Source organism: Struthio camelus, chromosome 17 (assembly GCF_040807025.1).
Source record: "Struthio camelus isolate bStrCam1 chromosome 17, bStrCam1.hap1, whole genome shotgun sequence".
In the NCBI taxonomy this organism is placed as follows: Eukaryota; Metazoa; Chordata; class Aves; order Struthioniformes; family Struthionidae; genus Struthio; species Struthio camelus.
The window spans coordinates 7825418-7844919 of NC_090958.1; the positions used below are offsets into that span (position 1 = coordinate 7825418).

The window sequence follows — 19502 nt, forward strand, 5'->3', positions numbered from 1 at the left end:
CGGCGCGGCGCGGCGGCGGCGGCGCGCAGGGGGTGCCGGGAGGGCGCGAAATGCAAATGACGGAACTATGCAAATGAGAGGGGCGGGGCGAGGGGGCTCCCCCCGGGAGGGGACCGCGGCGGCTCGGCCAGGGCCTGCCGGCAGCCCCCTCCACCCCACAGCGCTCTGAAAACGCATCGAAACTCTTCAAATAAGCACTAACGACCTAAAGTCCATTCAGACTCACGCGGCGGCTGAAAGGCCGTGGTTAAGGGCCCGCGGCGGCCCCGGCCCTCCCCGGGAGCAGGGCGCGTAGCAGCGGGCAAAGCCGGCGCCGCGCAAGCGGGACGCGCTTCTCCTTTGCGATCACAAAATCCCAGGGATGCAGAAAGCCTTGGGCTCCTCCGTGCTTTGAAGTAACTGCAAAGGCAAGAAAAGTGGATTAAAACCTCGCCCCATCTGGAGGATGCTCGTGGAAAGCGCTCCAGGTTATCAGAAAGACCCGCCGGGTGCAACGCGGCGGACTATCCCGTGCTGGGCTGCTGCAGGACAGCCGTCTGCACTTCCCCCTTCTAGCTCATTCTTTAAAAACCTGAAAAAATAACCCCCTGTGCCAGTCGAGTCATGGTTTATCACGTGCATGTCAAGACTGAAAGGTTGTGCCAGTGCCCCGCTGCGAACCCGACCCCAACCACTGGCCACGTGCAGCTGCCCGTGGCCGGGGTAAGCGTCTCACACGGTGTCAGCTCTTGAAGTTCAGATGGGAACCAGCAGCTGAATGGAAGAAAAAATGCCTCCATTTACGCCACGCGGAGGGGAAGCGGACCTTATCTCCAGACCCTCATAACCCCAGCAGGGCGACTTGAAAGGCCTTCCAAAAAAGGAACAAAAACACCCCCAAAAGAAACATCGAAAGAAAACAACAAAAACCCTCTACTGCCGCTGTTTTCAGGGTCTAGGGAACACAGTTTCCTGTGGGAATAGCTCAACAAGCTGGCCAGAAAAAAATGTCACCATCTCAATAACCTGCCGCTTTCCAGCAAGACACCAGCATTCCCGCAAACTGTGGAGAAACAACGGGCAGGGGACATCGCTGCCCAGCAAAAGCCAGCAGTGAAACCCAAGCAGTTTGCTCGCCAGAGAACAAGGAAACAGCTTTTATGGGAACCGCGGCAGCATCCCCAGCAGCACCATCGTCTCCGTATAGGCTGGCTGCAGAAGGTGACAATCAGCAGAGTGACAAGCAGGTCAGGCCAGCAACGGGGCGAGCCCGCGAGGGAGGTAGGGAACCGACAAGCCCTTTGGTGGCAAAGGGTTTCATGTCAAAGCGCTTCAGGGCGTCTAAGGAAGGTGCCCGGGGAGAGGCCCAACGAGATGAAAGACAGACGCCTGCCCCCTTTTTCATCCACGCCTCCTCTGAAAGCAGCGTGGGGATCACCTGTCACACACCGGCCTCTTGGGGGTCGTCTGGCCGCACTGTAACGCATAACCGACCGGATTTTCCTTATTCGTCCATCCTTGCTGCCGGGGGCCCTTCCCCTGGCTTTTCCCCCCAACTTTTTTCCCCATCATTCCCAATGTGCTCAGCAGAAGACCAGTCCACCCTCCCGGTACGCTACGGGCCGGGGCCCGAGTGCAGGCGCCGAAGGGCGAGGGGCAAGCGCGGCCCCAGCAATTCACACCCCCGGGAGTTCTGGAACCGGAAGAGCCATCGTCTTCAACAGCCCACAGCGGACTTTGCTCCTGTTATTTGTTCTGACACTTTCTGAAACCAAAGGCTGGCAGGTTAGCATCAGTGAAGGGAAGCTGCCTGCGTTCGGGTGTCTACAGCGCACTTTATCAAAGCTAGTCCCTACGTAGCAAATACTGCTGTGATTTCCTTCTTGTTTGTTGCTTTGAGGGCAGCTGTGAAGCGTTTAGCTTTTTCACATTTCACTTTCTTATGACATTTCAGGAAGGTTTTTTTTCCCCCCCCTCCTCTTTGAAGCATGGGAACTGTAGTCTTCCTGCTGTAGGCTTTAATTTCTTGCTGAACTACATTTCCCAGAACACTACTCTTCCGGTAGGTCCTCTCTTCTCTTCAGAGGTCCCCCACGGCAGCATTATGAAAGGTAAGTTTTCAGGCCCTGTTCACTATATCTTCTTCCATTAAGCGTGTTCAGTTTGACTGTTGCCCCTTTTCGCCTGCAGTCATTACTGCAGCAAAAGAGATTCGGATGACCTGGGTACACCTCTGATTTTCTGGCCTGAAATCATTTATAGAAACTTGTTTGTTTTCTACCTTAAACTGGACCGATCTCTTTCTGTAAAAGATTTTGGATGTGTGTTAAAAACAAACGCTAGCTTGGATCTTGATAAGTATATTAAAGGTTTTTTTTTTTAATCCGAGCACCTTCATTTTAAAAGAAGCCTCATGTTTTGCATCATGCGTTCTGTCATTTTTAAGTTTTTCTCTTAGTCTGTCCTACTTCCTTGCTTCACAGCACCTTTCAAATGTATCTGGTATTTTTGCTGCTGTGCCTAATACCGCCTTCTCTCTCCTGCCGGCCAATCCAAATTATGTCTGCATTTCAGTCCCCTTCAAAACATTTTCTTCCGAGAGCTCTTTTGATGATAAGTGACAGAAATGGAGAATTTCCATCAGTGCAAGCAATTTAAACACTGTCAAACTGGCTTAACAGCCTTTTGGGAGGATCACAACAGATGTTATTCTCAAAGCACGCTAACGTTTCCCAATAAACTGTGTCCCTTTTAATTAATTCACATGGAAAATTAAACCTCTTCAGAAGAAAGGCCAAACACAACTAATGCTAAACATGAAAACAAAACAAAAATCACTGAGAATAAAATTCACTGATTAGATTACAACAAATGATTCAGAACTGTAGAGGAAGTCCTACCAGACTAAGCCCTCCTGTGGAGCTTAGGTTTCGCGAAGAATCAATCTGTTCTGGAAAATGCTGAGGTGGCTGTGTTGTTGCTTTCCACAGGAGAGGCCGAGGATGGGGTAAACTGAAAAGACTGATTTGGAGCAGGCAATGCGTTAGAGACAGTAGAGCAAGAGTCTCCTCTGTGGAGGAATCGGAGGCACCAGCCGCACAATGCCTGCAGGGGTGAGGTACTTGCCCTCCCTGCTCTGTCCTCTCTGCCTATTGCACGTCCCTGGAAAAGCCCTGCACAGGTCCATCTGTGCTCTTTAGGAGTCCTCTGAGGCCTTCACAGCAGGGATGGAGAGCAGGAACCCTGCGAGTCAGGGGTGCTAGCTCTGTCCTTGCACCATGGGAAGGCCTCGGTGTTACCCCCTGCAACGGGCGCATAGGAACATTGTCCTCCTGCAGTAAGCTTTCAGTAACATTTTCAAAATACTTTGGAATTCTTTACTGAAAGACAAAATAGGACAAAGAACACTTATCAGTATTATTTGCCAGAGTATCCCAAGGAAAGGGAATTAAGGACATGCTCTTTGCTTTCTTTTACCTGTGTTCTGTTCTTTACTTTTAGCAGAAGATGTTCTCTGCCAGGAAGTTGTCAGGAGGTTGCAGAGCCATCAGACTTCATTTCCGATCCCATGTTGTATCCAGAACCTCTCCCAACTTGACTTTCGTGCCAGAGTGTCTCCCCCCGGATCCCGTGGAAGTCGAGGAGCTGCAGCACTTTGTTTCCAAGTCCAAGAGGCTCTTTGTAATGACTGGAGCTGGAGTCTCGACTGAATCAGGGATCCCAGATTACCGCTCTGAAGGCGTCGGGCTCTACGCAAGGACAGACAGGCGGCCCATCCAGCACACCGAGTTTGTCCGCAGTGCCAGTGCCCGGCAGCGGTACTGGGCAAGGAACTTCGTGGGCTGGCCCCAGTTCTCCTCCCACCAGCCGAACGCAGCACACCTGGTGCTAAGAGACTGGGAGAAGCTGGGAAAGCTGCACTGGCTGGTGACCCAGAACGTGGATGCCCTTCACACCAAAGCTGGGAGCCAGCGCATGACAGAACTGCACGGCTGCACGCACAGGTACTCTCCGTGGTAGAGAGGACGGTTAACGCTCTGGTGTCTTGTTGGGGTTAAGAAGCAGCAAGTGCAGCCGTAGCTGCTGAGCCAGGAGGCAAAACGTAGATGTGCAGTGTTACTGGAGGTGACATGCTTGAAGGTGCTGGGCTGGGGGTGCAGAAAAGGGTCACGCATCAGTGCTGCTCACAGCAGAGTATTTAATAAGCATGAACAGCATCCCATTTTTTTGGAGCACTTTTTGGATCATTTCCCTTAGTGGCTGGGTCAGTCAGAATCTCACCTTTCCTTGCTAAAGCAAATATCCTTTGCTCAGGTGAAGAGGAGGATCCTGAGGATGCAAGGAATAATTACCTGGGCTGAGCAGAGCGGGTAGTGCCAGAAAAACAGAGGGTGGGTGTACTGGAGAGGGGCCACCACGGTCTGCTTGTGATTGCCCAAAGTTTCCACATGAAAAGGCACAGAGTGACTGCAAGAGAGGAGGCACAGCAGGCTTCCTCTAGAGCATCCCTGCAAAGCAACAAGTTCTGGAGGTGGGGACCACTGCCTGGCTGGCATGGGTTGGTTTCTTTCTGAGGTGTAATTATATATATATTTTTTCTTCTATAAAGCTCTTCATTTGATTGTCTCAACTAGAGGTAGACAGACAGTCCACTGACCTGTGCCATTTGGTGGATAAGTGCGGACAGTAACAACAGGCCATCCAACCAACAGCTTACTGACTCCAGAGGCTCAGCTGACATGAAGCTCTCGGTTAAGACTTTGTTCTGCACTTTAGGGTTTTCTGCCTGGGCTGTGGAGACCAAACCTTGCGCTCTGAGCTGCAGGTGCACTTTGAAGCTCTGAACCCTACCTGGAAAGCTGAAGCGCTTGGTGTGGCTCCCGATGGAGATGTCTTCCTGACAGACGAGCAGGTGCGTAATTTCCAAGTGCCAGCCTGCAGTAAATGTGGTGGAATCCTGAAGCCTGACGTGACGTTCTTTGGAGACACAGTGAGCCGGGAGAAAGTGAATTTTGTGCACCAACGCCTGGCGGAATCAGACTCCGTGCTGGTGGCAGGATCCTCCATGCAGGTAACCGGACGTTCCTCCCATACTGGATTCTCTTTCTGTGCTACTCTGCCTGCAGCAGTCCTTGGTCCCACAATATGGGACTACTGCTTGCAGACAGGTGGATCTACAGCCTCTCCAGAGCTTCTTGGTATTTTTACTGGCCTTGGAATCTGGCTTCACAGTTGCTCTGTTTGGGCTTCCCTGTCACTCCAGTGCTGATCTCCTTGAAGCTGCTATAAATAACTCCGTTCACACACTCTGACCTCTCCCTGCAGTCCTCTCTATCGCTATATAGGTCCACAGTTGCCTGCAGAGCCAGGATACCTGACACAATCCAGCCCTGTATAGATCACCACCCCACATTTCTTTGCTTGAGCTTTTCGCCTTTGGCAGCTTCTTAGGCCTCGCGGCATGCTGTGTAAAATACCAGATTTTAGGACCTCTAATTCCTAACTAAACTGCTGAAGCAGAAGACAACAGGAAATCTCTGCTTGTCACTTAGGACTGTCCTTTCTTTCACAGTCTTTCTCCATTAGCCACGTCTTATCTATAAGATAAGGTGGTCTAAAAACCTCTGTTGTTTAACCTGGGGAAGTTTCTGGAACACAGTTTGTGTAATTGATATTTTCTGGAAGCAAGGTTCTATTACAAAATGCTAATGTACATTAAGAAAAACTACTCTAATGCCTCCCAGAACAAGATAAAAACCAAGTCCTGTTGTGATTCTCTTGGCTTCAGGATACTAGGGGACAAATTCCTTGAGCCTGCTCTCCTTGAGCTCATAATCCTTTGTACAGGAATGACTGAAATGCCTCAGGTTCGTTCTTGTACTTCCTAAGCTGGACCACGTGAGACCCATCAAAGTAGAAGCATTTAAGTACCTATGGTAACTAATAAAAGCCGGTGCGGAGATTTACTGAAAGACAAGGACATTTTCCTTCAATGTACGTATTTGCTGTGGTAAAACCCTTCACTGACATAGGTTAAAAGCTGCTGTTCTTTTCTGTGCACGCCTGAATAAAGACATTTCCTGCTGGAATTAAGTGCAGTCACATAACACAGCATGTATATACTGCCCTTTTCCCCAATACCAACAACAAATTTGCTTTCATTATTCCTTTCTGTAGCTTTTCTTTTTCTATTCTGCTGATCATTTTGTCTCTGTGTCTTCATGCAGGTATACTCTGGTTACAGGTTTGCTCTTGCTGCCCGGGAGAAGAAGCTGCCAATTGTGATACTTAACATTGGGCCCACCAGGTTAGATCACTTTGCATCCCTGAAACTGAATTCCCGCTGTGGGGAGCTGCTGCCTTTGATTGACATACACTGACCCAAGAAGCTGAGGATCAGTGGCTTTCAGGAGTAAAATTTTTACAAGGTGAGTACCTGCCCTGCTTAGTCACCTTGCAGGGTAAGGAGATCAGCCCTGTTCAAATACCCATCAAATGCCGAGCCATCTTGCCAGGAAAGAGACTGAGATGTGCCGACGAAAAATATGTTCCGATAACGGGCATCAAAACTTGCCTGTAAGTTTTCATCTGTAACTGGTACGCTCTGCTGGGCGATGATGCTGCTTCCTGTGATCATAAACAAAAAGCATATGCATTTGCTTGGGTACAAACGCCCACAAAAAATTGGGCAAGGGAAGCCAGAAAACTCAGCAGTGTCGCAATCGCATCCATTTCTCACAATCAGAAAACTACATGGGATAAGCTGCAGACTCAGAGTGCCAGATTAGCACTGTTGCCATTACATGCTACAGTCTGTCTTTGTAATACACAGATTCATTAAGGTCTGTTAAGTTGCTGTGACTCTTATTGATGATTTGAAAGCTGTGCCTGGTTGAACTAATCCAGCTAATCAGAACACTGCTGTTTAAAATATCCAGTTCCATCTATAAAGCAGCTTCTTCCCTCCACTCCTGCAGGACCCATCATCTCAAAAGCGGAAATACTTCAACCTAAGAGGCAGCTGTGAAATCCAATGCATAGCCCCTGAGGAGACCAGGAGAGGGCAGCAAGCCTCGCGCATGCCAACCTGACCGGTTTTCTGCATTGAAATCATCCCCGCTTAGGCTTACCAGGGAACCGAGGGATGGTGAAAAAGCTTCTCTCTCTCTCTCTCTTTTTTTTTTTTAACTCCTTCCTTACCCTGCCATTGTAAAGTGCCTTTTATTTGCATTCACTGAGACAGAATGACCAGAATTCTGTTCTGTATCTGGAACAATACTTTTCTTATAATTGTCCCAAGAGAAGAATGAGGGATGGAGAGTTCAAGTAACTTGACAAGTTAGAAGAGCACAGGAGGGCGATGGCACACCACTCTGTCAGCTGGGGGATCCACTGACACTATCAGGCGACTGCAGGGCCTGCAGAGAGCAAAAGGAGGCAAGAGGACCCGCAGGCTTTGACTTGGGAGTAGACTGCAATAGAAAACATGGTTCAAAAGAGAAGCTGAACAAGAACAGCCCTCTTTTAAGAGATGCTTGGAAAGCACAGAATACATGGCTGACGCCTTCCAGCAAGGAGGGGAAGCAGCACTTGTCCCCATTGTCAGCTGGCCAATTAAGCTAGTCACTATCTGAACCCTTTAAAAATAATATACTGTTGAGATGCCAAAGGAGTTTTTCCTAGCTAATCTGACCAGAGCTGCTTTCGGTGTGGCTGCTACATTTTCTAGAATGCACTTTTGAATACGTTATTCTATTAATGAACAGTTCAATGGTGAAATAAAATTGTTTACAAGACAGATATTATTTACATTGTAATTTCTTCTCCCTCATATAATGTATTCAAGTACAGTCTCAATAGCCAGTTTAGATTCATTTGTTTCATTGCAAAAATGCGGGTTGTAATTACTAACACTTGATGAATTAAGACAGTAATACAATTACACCTGTACAATAGGTCTCCCTCAGGAGGTAATCTCAAACTATTCACAGATGTAATTTTGCACGCTCCTTACAGCAGATTCATCACTACTGGGTAACCCTGTTTTGCTGATCCCTTAGAGTGGTACCTTAAGATCTGTTAAACCATGTGTTTAAACCATCAAAAGACTTCTGATTAAAATACTTTTGCCCAGGTTGGAACATTACATTTCTGAACTGACCTTCAGCAAGAATTTGCAACTCCTTCTGGCTATGAAGGAATTTGATTGTTGGAGTTTTCCATTCAGCAAGCAAATTAAAATGCCTCAGTCCTATCCTCCACATAACATGTCCTGTATTCATATTTTGATAAGAAGTAATACGTGGTTGGAAGCAAGGATGCCAAAGTCATTTGCTAAAAGAGTAAGTAGCCAAGCAATGAGAACTGACCACATGACACAGTACTCTTTTTTGCTTTGCTGTTGCTTCAAATCCACACCAGGCAGGAGCAAGTAAAGCACAGACTTTAAAGGATACTGAGGTACCCCATTTCCACAGAAGGTAGAGGGAGTTAGATATTTCTGTGTGTTTCAAGATTTGGACATAATGCTGCTTCACTTAGAAGCCAACTGAGTTAAGTTCATGTCCCCTACCTGCACACCGCTCCCATTTTATGAAGATCGCACTTTCCAGTGAGCTAGATAGCTGCTGTTTGGTGGTGAAGAAAGCTCATTGATGTCGCTCCGTCTCTAGCCTAGTACAACTGTCCTGCTAACCAAAGCTTTTGCAGCAGTCATTGCTAAGGCATAGCAGAGGCTCCACACACAACCACAGAGCTTGCATGGAGAGTTTATTCACGTAGGTTTTTGATGTAAGATGAGATATTTATGCCCCCTTAGAAGAAGAACTGGGGCCAGGTTTCTCACTATCCATTTCATCTTCTGCGCCACCTTGAAACTCGCATGGCATAGGTGTGTTAAGCACAGAGGCTGCAGGTTTAGTGCCAGTAGAGTCAGCGTTTTGGGGAGAAGGCATGGGAGCACTGCCAAGCAATCTAGAACAAGAAAACATTTCCAGTGACCACTTGGTATTAGCAATGTGACAGGTAACTGAACCTCCCACGCCTATCCCTGCCTCTTCTCCAGTTCAGCAACAGAGCCTCTGCAAGAGAAGTCAAGGCATCTCTTCACTACCACTGATAAATGAGCTATGGTACCCTGACCCTCCACTGACTATGCTTACAAGTCATTAGGAACAGCATCATTTACAGTAAATTCCCTGTGCATGGTTTATTACTATATGTTAATGAGCATATATATAATCAGTTTAAGAGGCTGAGATGACAAAGTTCCTTTTTTTCTGCCAAGCTGATCCAGCACTACTAAAATGTGAGCTTCGCTTCTCTTAGAGCAGCATCAGAACACTTCATCCCTCAGCGTGTTCCCCCAGACACCACTGGGAAATAAGTTCACCAAACTAGGAAGTGCCACAGAAAGCCTAAATAAAGTTTCTACACCAAAACCCCATCTGCATCACTGTTCACGTGGACTGACACCTTCCCTGTCACCCCTTTGGGACTGTTTGTATGGCAATATGCAATGCAGAGAGATAGCAGTTATCAGAAGCTGGCTATGCCATTGTAGGTAACTAGCAAAGACCTACCTTGAGAAGTTTGTGTGTTTCAGCTTATTCATGCAGTTACCAGCCTGGAGGGAGTTATAAAAACCTCCAGGGTTGAGCACTATAGGACGCAAATCAACCATGCTGTGGGAAGACAACAAACTCAGTAAGAGAACTGACATAGTGTTCAGCCTTATTCTCTCAGCTTAATCAGAATTTACAAAAGCAGGTGCTGAAGGTGGGGGGCGGGGAGGGAATGGCTGGGAATAATTGACCTAAGAGACTAAACAAAAAGAAAGCAATCCTCATGTTGCTGGCTGAAACAAACAGGAAGAAAAAAGTGTGTTACAGAGCCTGGGCCGTTTCTCTCTTCCCTCATCACCAGGGAGAAAACGGGGATCCTTCCTGTCTACCTTGTCTGCTTTAATCCAGCCGTGATCATCCCCCCGCCATGCTTCAATCCTCTCCCACCTTTTCTGGCTCATCATTGATACGCCAGCCCACTTCTGCTTCAGGTCAGGGCTTGAGGCTGCAGCTCTGTCCACCTACGGTTTGTAAAAGCAAATATTGGACAACAGCACAAGGCCAATTCCTTTACCGTGAAGATAGCTGAGCCAACAGCTAGTGTTCTTCCCTTTTTTCTTACAGCTGTTCCTACTAGGACAAGCTCCTGAGGTCTGGAGAGAGGAACAGGGAATGCCTTATAACGGATACTTCTGCCTCTCCTCTCAAAGGGCCTGGAATTACCCAGAGCAAATAAAAGCTACTTCAGATCTGGCAAGTCTTGTCTCCAGCTGTGGGCAAATCCTCAGAGCAAACAGTCCTGCAGCCTGAGATGCTGCATGGACCATGCTCCAGTGAAGGCAGCGCAGACTGCAGATGGCCTGGAGGACTTGCGCCTAGTGGGTATGGTGCAAGAGCAGCTTCCCACATCTAGAGTCAGATCGCTTCTACAGACAAACCTGCTTTTTCACGACATCTGGAAAAGGGCCGAAGACCCTTGGCAGGGTGACCTTAGGAGTTTCAGGAATCCTGGAGTGAAAGGGGCTAAATCCACCTTCCAGGGGGTTCTTCTTTCCACGCAACTGCCTTGCACGTTGCCCTTTCCCTGTCTTGGCAGCTGTAAGGAAAAAACAAAAAAAGGCATCTCAAACCAGTGCCAAGTGACTGTTTGGCTCCCTCAAGCCTCTTAATTCGAAACCTAGGGCTTGGGCATAACAGATGTAGTCTTTCTCTGACATAACCCCTCCTAGGGCAGCCCCAGGTTAACAGAAACTGAAAGCTCCAGTTCTGGGGGGCTGTCTAGAGTCAATGGGAAAGGAATGACGAGGGTCTCAGCCAAGTTCCCCAAAACCAGCGTTTCTTATCACCACAAGCAGCCACCCTTCCAGGTGTCTCGATGCAGGGGTTTTGAGATCTGAATCAACTTCGTCTTAGCAGCTGTGGTTTTAGATTATAGAAAAGATATTAGTGGCGAGAGGGTAAATTTATGATAGAGGACTTTGCCTCTCCAGTCCTGCTGGCCTGCCCATTTCCATCACTGATCTGTGAAAACAGTATCTTTCAAATGCCATATTTCTCCTGGCTGATGCTTTCTTTCTGAAGGGGCAGGAAATTCTGGCATACAAGCTTTTAAAAGAGCTTTGATATTTCTGGTTACGCTCTAACAAGCGATGATCTTTTGGAACTAAGACACAAAGCTCATGAATTAATCCCTTCCCTCCTGTCCTACTGCTTTTGCGAGCTTTTCTACCTGCAAGAGTCCCCAATGGGGGCTGCAAGGCTAAGAGGTGTGTCGCATGTGCACCCAAGTCCTCACAGATGCAGGAAATCATGCAGGGGACACAGATGGACAATCAGAAATTCCTACGTGCCCTCCCTGACAGTACCATCAGCTGAGCAAGTAACAACTACTAAGGCTAAATATAAAAGAGGAGAAAAAAGAAAAAGGAAAAGCACTGTGTCTTAGAGGAGCTCACAGTACAGAGAGTGACTTACAGACTACAGGTGAGCAGTTTTGAGTGAATGAGCCAAGTGAGCTGCTTGCCCTGACCAAAATCCAGACAACATACGCAGCTTCAGCATATGCAAACTAGAAAAGGTGGTTTTTACTAATAAGACAGCATTTCTGGGACCTTCTGTTATTCCATTATCAGAAGAAGCTTGCAAAAAATAAATGTATAGGAAGATTCTGATACATTCTGCATCCAAATTTCCAGTGTGATCCCATGAGCTCACACTGGTAAGGGCCAAGGAGAAGAAAATCCAGTTGGACTCCGGAACTCTCAAAACTGAACTTTGCCAGTGATTCGATCGCTGACCCAGAGTTCACAGTCCGAGAAAAATTGCTGATGAGAGGGAAAGAGTACTTCGTTCCTAACTCAGGTGGGTGGCACGTGACATAAGCAGATAATGACCCTCCCCTGTTTATCCCCTGGCACGACAGCGTGTGTTGGGTTTAACGATTGACTCCGGTATGCGTGCACAGAACTGACGATGACTGCATTCAGGCTCTTCGTCGCCCTCCTCATCTGCCTGTGCGCCTACTACTTCTACAATGAAGAAACTATATCGGCAGGTAAGGAAAGCTGGAGGCTCATCGTGAAATTGAAGACATCATACAAGTGGATTTGGGGATGCCTTCTCACTACGATGAAGCCTTTGTCGCTTGGGGGAAAAAGCATTACAGTCAGGACAGACATTAATGCTTTTTGATGCACTTTCACAGCTTAGTATGAAGAGGAATAATAACCTCCACTTACTGAGTTGCCTACAGCCAAATGGGTTGAAGGCACTTCCTAAAGCTCTACCAGATTGATGGTGACTGTCCCTTTCAGTGAAAGGCAAAGCTGAAGGGAAAAGGTTGTTTTAAAGGGGATGCTGAAATATGGAGTTTGTGGCTCATGAGAATCAGATGGGAAATAAGTTTCAGTTGATGCCCATCCAAATGCAAGAGAAATCAGGTGTCTTGAAAAGAAACTGAATATGCCTCTCCTATGGAAACTTGCAGTTGAAGCAAGAGTTTTCCGCCTACGCTGTGATAAAAGAGGGACATTCATTCTCTGTCCTGGGGCAAAACAGTTCTGGCGTGATATCTTCTAAAAGAAGCCCATAAACAGCCACCTTTCTGGTGCTTGCCCTGAGCTCTATCTGTAGACTGGCTGCTTGCATGCAGCACTTAACAGATATGAGTAGTCTGAACCACTTTAGAGGGAAGGCGGTACAATTACCCACAACGGACAGATAAGCAGTCCTTTGCCCTCCTTCCATGGCACACACTATTGGGATGCAGAAAAACTGGAGTCAGCAGCAGTTGCCTTGCAACTCTGTGCGTTGCTGCAGCAGCACTACTGCTTGGTATGCTGGGGAAGGGAGAAAAATTCCCAGCTAACAGCCTTTTACCCACCTCCCCCCCACAGATATGGTGCGAGGGAAGCGTGTGCTAGTCACAGGCTCAAGCACGGGGATCGGGGAACAAATAGCCTATGAGTTTTCTCGACTGGGAGCCCACCTGATCCTCACTGCCAGGAGGGAACAGCAGCTCAAGGAGGTAAGGATGCAAGACAGCAATTAAAATCAACAGAACACTTAGGTTCTCAATAAACAGAAGTATGCAGTTCAGCTCAGCGGGGCACAGACAACTAAGTATCTAAGCATTCGCTCAGCAAGCCCTCACACCTAGGAAGTCAGGCTCAGGACCTGTAACTTTCTCCACCCACCTTCAGTTCTGCCACATTACCTTAAAAACTCCTCCCCTATTTATTAAGCTAGGACAAACGAAGGCTGCATGCTCTCCTCCATGCAACAGGTTAACTGCTGTACCACAGCTGCAGCAGAAACACCGTATTTGTACACAGTGGTATTGAACCTGCTCTTTTCTCTCCAGGTGGCAAAGAAGTGCCTGGCCCTGGGAGCGAGTTCTGCCGGGCACATCGTAGCAGACATGAGCAATCTGACTGCAGCCCAGAAGGTCATTGAAGGTGTCAGAGAAAGGCTGGGTAAAACTTTTACCTTCCAGTACTCAGTAAACAGTAACGGGTCTCCCAAAATTACCAATGAAAAAGCATTCTGCGTGGCCTAGTTCCAATCTCCATGCTGTCGGTCTTCCCAAGGGCCGCTCTCCAAAACAAGGAAGTAAAACAGGAGAGGGTGGCCTAAGGGCCACGTATGCTATTCCCATTCCTATGCTAACAGTACCAACAGCAGCAGGCCCAGTCGTGCAGGCCCAGTCCACGGCAGTTAGCAGAGCTATCCCTTTAATAACTGATTATTTTGACTTGTACCAACAGAGCAGAGGGACTGGCTTTTTTCTGCACATCACAGACTTCTCTGTGCCCAACAGGGTTATTCCCAAAGTACAACTTGGTGGGCTACAGCACATTAACGGCGGAAAGGCCAAACTGCCATTATTGAATTTGTTTGCTGAAAGCTTGGGCCCTTACAGAAGGATTTTACTTAAGCAGCAAATCCTATTCCTCCCTTGTCTGCGCGCTCTGAGTCAGTAAGCACTATCTGTCGCACTGGGGCACGTGGGTGGTGTCCAAGGAGCTGCTGGCAAGTCACGCATGCCATGGGAGCTTGTCAGCCAAGGGAGTGAGGAGGGATGGTGGCAGTTAGAGCACAGAAAGCCTCCAGCAGGCTGCAGAGAGGCGAGAGAAGCAGGGAAAGCAGATCTGCAACAGCTGGCGCATGAACCACATAGGATCCGAGTTAGTTCTTGGTGAGGACTTTGACCCCAATGACCTCCAACGGCAAGAACACTGTCAGTGGTGCATGGGAATAATTAGGTGTCCGCTTTCTGTACAGGCCCATATACACCTTCTACACGTCCTGGGAAACAAAAACAAGGCATCAGCTTGGAGTCAGGACAGCAAGTATCAGATAGGGAGCTCAGTTCCTCTCCTAAATTATGGGAGTTTTGATACTGACTTTTAACAGCTGTAAGTTCTGGCTATGATAAACAGTCAAATAAATGTTTCTGATTAAATGGAAAGGGTTTGCAGTACCATCTACTGGATTCATTGTTAAAAGCTGATTCACAAACAGAGAGTAGCTGCTATGTTGATGAACAAGCCAATACTTCAGCTACCCCAGTCCAGGAACAGAGCCACAAGCTTCTTATGAACCAGTGTTTTGTCTTCTCTTTCAGGGGGTCTTGATTACTTGGTTTTGAACCACGTGGGAGGAAGTGGTCAGTTTGGCCCTTTCAAAGGGGACATGGCAGCAGTGACTAGCTCCATGACCATCAACTTCTTGAGTTACGTCCAGATGACCACATCAGCACTGACCATGCTGCAGGAGTCTCAGGGCAGCATCATTGTCATATCCTCCCTGAGCGGTAAGGAAGGCTCGCCCTGCTCACCCTAGTCTCTTCTGAGTCCAGCCAATCAAAAATGCTGGAATTATCTTCATCGCTTTACAGAAACAACCCAATCCTTTTTTTTTTCCTCCCTTGCCTGTTACAGAACTCTTTTATGAGCACTTCTGACTCTCCTCTAAATCAGCCTTACAAAACCTTCCTTTAAAATTGATGTTACCTGTTAACTGGGACTGCTCCCTCCCTGACACGCAACACCTCTCTGTGACTCAGTCTGAAAACCGATTGGAAGTGAAGTGCCACTGAAACGCTCTTGCGTGTGCAGAGCCATCACATCTCATACAAGATAATTATTTTTCTTGCGTTTGTCATTTATACTAATAAAAGGTACAAGCAGCATTTAGAATTGGATCACTAAGGAGGACCCAGTGCATCCTCAAACCTTCAGCGCTGCTTCTTATCCATAAGCACTTTCTCAATGTCCTCAGGTGACTGTCTCTGTAACTCCCGTTGGTCTGCTTCCCCTCAGGTCGCATAGGAGCCCCTTTCGCCCTAGCATACAGTGCAGCCAAGTTTGCTTTGGAGGGATTCTACAGCTCTCTACGCAGGGAACTTCACCTCCAGCAGACCAATCTCTCCGTCACAATTGCTGTGCTGGGATATATCAATACAGGTAAAAAAAAAAAAAATTAAAAAAACCTAAATATCATAGTTTTTTAGTAGGTAAAGACATGATCCTTAAGCTGTGACATGAAAATGAAAGAGAAAGACGAGCAAGAGAAAAGAGCAGGGGGAGAGGCAGTGGGAGGGGGAGGAAGAGCTGCAGATTCCGTGCATGGTAATCTATGAGCTACAAAAAAAATCCGGGACCTGGCTGCTCGTAATTGAGGGAATAGCAGAGTGCTGCCCTGGCACTTGGGATCCTCCTAGTAAAGGGCAGACAGTGAAAACCCTTAGTCTGATTACTGTTCCTTTTACTCTAGACAATGCTGTGAAAAAGGTTGGTGATAAAATCAGAATGGCTGCAAATCCAAAGGAAGAGTGTGCTCAAGAAATAGTTCGAGCAGGTGTGCTGCGACAGCCAGAGGTCTTCTATCCTTACTGGAGCTTAAAACCTTTACTGCTGGTCAAAGAGTGGATGCCAAACCTGTTAGACACACTGCTGGACAAATACTACATCCTGGAGAACATCCTCTAGATTTCCAAGCAGTTTAATTCCAACAGGACACAATTAAAACGTGGCTCCAAAGCAGCAAGGTCTGCTGAGGTGCTGCAACCCAGTTTGTGTTGGACTCGCTCATTGTGAAGGATATGCGGAAATGTTTACTGAATTAGGATGTCTCCAAATCCAATATAATCCAATACAACTGTCCCCTTCGATAGGACATCCTCGGAACACTAGCCCCGCACTTACCTCAGAGTCTCCTTAGAAACCCCACTGCAGCACATGCACAACAGCCACAAAAAAAGAGTGTCAAAACCAAGGGCATGGCCCTGTCAAGTCTTGTTTTGTCATTACTGTACTGAACTAAGGAGTTCAGAATTGTTAAGACTTCTGGCAGGACTAAAAGCTTTCGCCTTTTCATTGCTCCAAAACGAGGGAAATACTCCTCTCCCCTCATTTCTGTCCTCCTCCCACGGCTTTGCGTACATCCTCTCTCCCCTCTGTTGTCCATAAAACCAGTAAGCAAGAAACATCAGAAAATAAAAGACATGAAGGATACAAGGGAGAAAATTCAGGAGTAATTAATATGCAGCATTTCTGAAGCAACTTTTACTGCCAGAGTGTTCCACAAATGATGTACATAACACTACACTACAGCCAGCCCCACAGGCAAGAGGATGGCCAACAGGCACACTGTGGATCCAAAGCAAAGAGAAAACATGTTGGTAGCGTTGCCCAGAGTGCAGGGTACTAGACTTGAAAGGATGGGACCAGGCTGAATTCCCAGTCCTTTCACCAATCCAGAAGTCACACTCTGACATCGAGAAAGCCACTTTGTCTCTCTGTGTCTGTTTTCCTTACTGTAATAGATACAGTATGTGGCCTATTCCTTTTTGTAACACATTCTGAGGTCTACAGAGAAAAAGCATGAAAAAGATGGAGATGATAGTGATGTTATTTATCTGCCAAGATCCTTCCCGAGTGATCAGGGGAGAGAAAAACAAACAAACAAAGAAAAAAAGCTTTAGGAAGGTGAAAGGTAGAGTCAAGCCAACTGGGGCTTAAAGCCACTGTTCCAGATACAGATGACATCTGCAAGTCTGTGTGCAACTCCCTGCCTTTTCCCTTCCCACTAGGGAAAGATACCCAACTACAATATTCTGCGATTTTCTTCTTCTGTGCCACTAGTCAGAAAGCAGGAGATAAGAAGAGCTGAGTCTGAGAGAAAAAGCAACAATAAAAATGTCTAATATTGGTCTCCAGACCTAAATGGAAAATGAAACACGGTCTTTACCCCGAGCATAGTTGCTTGCTCTCTGCATGTCTCGTCTCAGCTGGGATACTTTTTCTTGCATCTCTGCGAAGCCCACATAGTTACAGTAATTCAGTTCTCCCTGCAGAGTCCAACAAACCTTGGCCTAGAACACAACAGGGAAAAGAAGACAAGACACTGAAAGCTCACTTCTGCAACACAGGCCCACAACGTCAACATCCCTCCAGCATTTCAGATGCCAGTTGTAATGGCTACAGTGCCGTTCATGGCTCCAGAGCTCCCATGCTCTCCGAGTGCAGGGATACACACACAGGAGTCGGTGCCTTCAAGCTACCCATTGAACGTATCTGAGGAATGCTAGCATGCCCCAAGTCCTGGAGGCCAGGAGTATCTACACTACTTATCTCAAACCTATAGAGCTCCTACTACAGGGAAGGACGTAGGCCAATAGCTTCCAAAACACTTCCAGCTGCAACCCAACTCTCTTTCCTGCTGGTGATGAGATAGCTCAAAATAGTGGTTTTTCTTTATAGCAATGGCATTTTGCTTTTATTCCCACAATGGGATTTATCATTTATCGCTATAAAGGGATTTCAGTAACATTTACTTAGGACCTTTGCTGCTCTACAAACAATGATCTTGGAATCAAGGGCAGCGTGGGAGGACTAGAGACCTGATCTAGCACTTCCCTCCCTAGAGAGGATTCATCTTTGCAACATGATGGGACTGCATCCAGGATCCTCCAGACTTCTGTAGGGGAAAATCCTGAGGGAGTTCAGGATGTTTCCAGAAAATTCATGTGCACAAACACCTGAGGAAAAATAGGGATGGAATAACAGTACAAAACTAGAAATCAATATGCCCTAAGATGGAAAACCTAGTTGTGGCTTTTTTTTTTTTTTTAATGTAACTTGCCTTCCTATCTCACTATCACCCTAATGGCTTCGAAGATCTGGGGACCTTGAGTTGCAGGCGTTGCAGGTACCTTTAAAAAAGACATCAGGCCAGCTTCTTCCTTCTCCATCTGTTTCTGCTTTCTCACAGCCCTCTCGCAGATCCCTGGGTTCTGCTCCATGGCGGAGAACAGCTCGTGCAGGCACTGCTGAGTGTAGGACAAAGACTGCTCCTCGAAGTCCTCTGTGGAAATCAGCTTGCAAAACGACACGCTGAGGGGGTACTCGTTGTCAAACTCATCCAGGCTCTCCATCCTCTGCCTGACCAGAGACAACAGGGCCGACTGCCGGCTCCCTCCCACCCGCCCGCCGCCCCGCGGATGCAGCCACAGAGCTGCTCCCCGGTGAGGAAGAGAGGCCTCCCCCGCCCTCCCCTCCCCTCCCGCCGGCCCGAGGACAGGGCCGCGGCGGCCCCCGCCGCCCAGCCCAGCCTCTGTCAGCGGAGCTTCCCCTGCCCCTGCCGCCCAGCCCCGCCCCGCCCCGCCCCGCCTCGCCTCGCCCCGCCCCGCCTCGCCTCGCCCCGCCCCGCCCCGCCTCACCTCGCCTCGCCTCGCCTCGCCCCGCCCCGCCTCACCTCGCCCCGCCTCGCCTCGCCCCGCCTCGCCCCGCCTCACCTCGCCCCGCCTCGCCTCGCCCCGCCTCGCCCCGCCTCACCTCGCCCCGCCCCGCCTCACCTCGCCCCGCCTCGCCTCGCCCCGCCCCGCCTCACCTCGCCCCGCCCCGCCTCACCTCGCCCCGCCTCGCCTCGCCTCGCCTCGCCCCGCCCCGCCTCGCCTCGCCGCCACGCGCTGCCAGGCGGACAAGGAGCGGCCCAAGGCGGGGCAGGGAGGAGCCGCGCTGCGCGGCAGAGGGGGCCGGGCGGGGGGGGGAAGGCGGGGGGGCGAAGGCGGGGGCGGGGCCCGGGGCCGGGGCGCAGCCCCAGACCCACCCCCTCCCCCGCGGCACCGAGCGGCGGCAGCCGGCGCCGCCGCCTGCCTGACTGGGAGGGGGCGGGGCGGGGCCGCCCGCGCCGCGCACCTGCCCGCTGCTGCCTCGCGCCCGCGCTGGCCCGGCGGGCTCGCAGTCACCGCCCCCCCTCCCGCCGCGGCTTCCGACGGCCAATCCGGGAACGCGGTGGCCGCGGCCCAGCGCGCGCCACAATGGGCCGTTGGCAAAGGGGGCGGGGCCTCGCCTCCCCCGCCCCCACCCCTCGCCCGCGCGGCCGTTGGCGGCGGTTGGCGCGCGCGTTGCCTCAGGGGCGGCGGCGGTGCTCGACGCCCGCTCGCCCGCCCTTCCC

General features: G+C 49.2%; 4 protein-coding genes across 11 annotated transcripts in view; 2 read left to right on the forward strand and 2 right to left on the reverse strand.

Moving 5' to 3' along the window:
- The window catches only part of PXN (paxillin), a 54854-nt gene extending 53373 nt beyond the window's left edge, over nucleotides 1–1481 (reverse strand). The window contains exons 1-2 of the mRNA XM_009687485.2: nucleotides 1429–1481; nucleotides 227–399 (exon numbers count right to left, since the gene is read on the reverse strand). Coding sequence (XP_009685780.2) covers nucleotides 227–399; nucleotides 1429–1466 — 211 coding nt within the window. The 5' untranslated portion in view covers nucleotides 1467–1481. The remainder of the gene's footprint in view (nucleotides 1–226; nucleotides 400–1428) is intronic.
- On the forward strand, nucleotides 105–8744 carry SIRT4 (sirtuin 4). Of its 8 annotated transcripts, XM_068910812.1 has the most exons (6): nucleotides 105–1764; nucleotides 2970–3092; nucleotides 3484–3983; nucleotides 4756–5050; nucleotides 6207–6407; nucleotides 6957–8744. In XM_068910812.1, exons 2-5 carry the CDS (start codon nucleotides 3081–3083, stop codon nucleotides 6357–6359), a joined length of 960 nt encoding a protein of 319 aa, XP_068766913.1. In that variant the 5' UTR covers nucleotides 105–1764; nucleotides 2970–3080; the 3' UTR covers nucleotides 6360–6407; nucleotides 6957–8744. The 8 variants fall into 8 exon arrangements, 7 of the variants coding, with proteins under 7 accessions (XP_068766913.1, XP_009685785.1, XP_068766915.1 ...); XM_009687490.2 differs by lacking the exon at nucleotides 2970–3092 and having other exon boundaries at nucleotides 1628–2090; nucleotides 3481–3983; XM_068910814.1 differs by lacking the exon at nucleotides 2970–3092 and having other exon boundaries at nucleotides 1628–1764.
- Nucleotides 8732–19312, reverse strand: LOC104152223 (uncharacterized). The gene is made up of 7 exons (XM_068910816.1): nucleotides 19244–19312; nucleotides 18259–18487; nucleotides 17295–17418; nucleotides 10481–10638; nucleotides 9990–10063; nucleotides 9561–9662; nucleotides 8732–8952 (listed from the first exon to the last, which is right to left on the reverse strand). Exons 2-7 carry the CDS (start codon nucleotides 18478–18480, stop codon nucleotides 8784–8786), a joined length of 849 nt encoding a protein of 282 aa, XP_068766917.1. The 5' UTR covers nucleotides 18481–18487; nucleotides 19244–19312; the 3' UTR covers nucleotides 8732–8783.
- On the forward strand, nucleotides 11902–16115 carry LOC104152222 (hydroxysteroid 11-beta-dehydrogenase 1-like protein B). Its single transcript, XM_009687492.2, has 6 exons — nucleotides 11902–12096; nucleotides 12938–13068; nucleotides 13405–13516; nucleotides 14668–14856; nucleotides 15365–15508; nucleotides 15819–16115. Exons 1-6 carry the CDS (start codon nucleotides 12015–12017, stop codon nucleotides 16031–16033), a joined length of 873 nt encoding a protein of 290 aa, XP_009685787.1. The 5' UTR covers nucleotides 11902–12014; the 3' UTR covers nucleotides 16034–16115.
- Nucleotides 19313–19502: the final 190 nt, after the last annotated feature.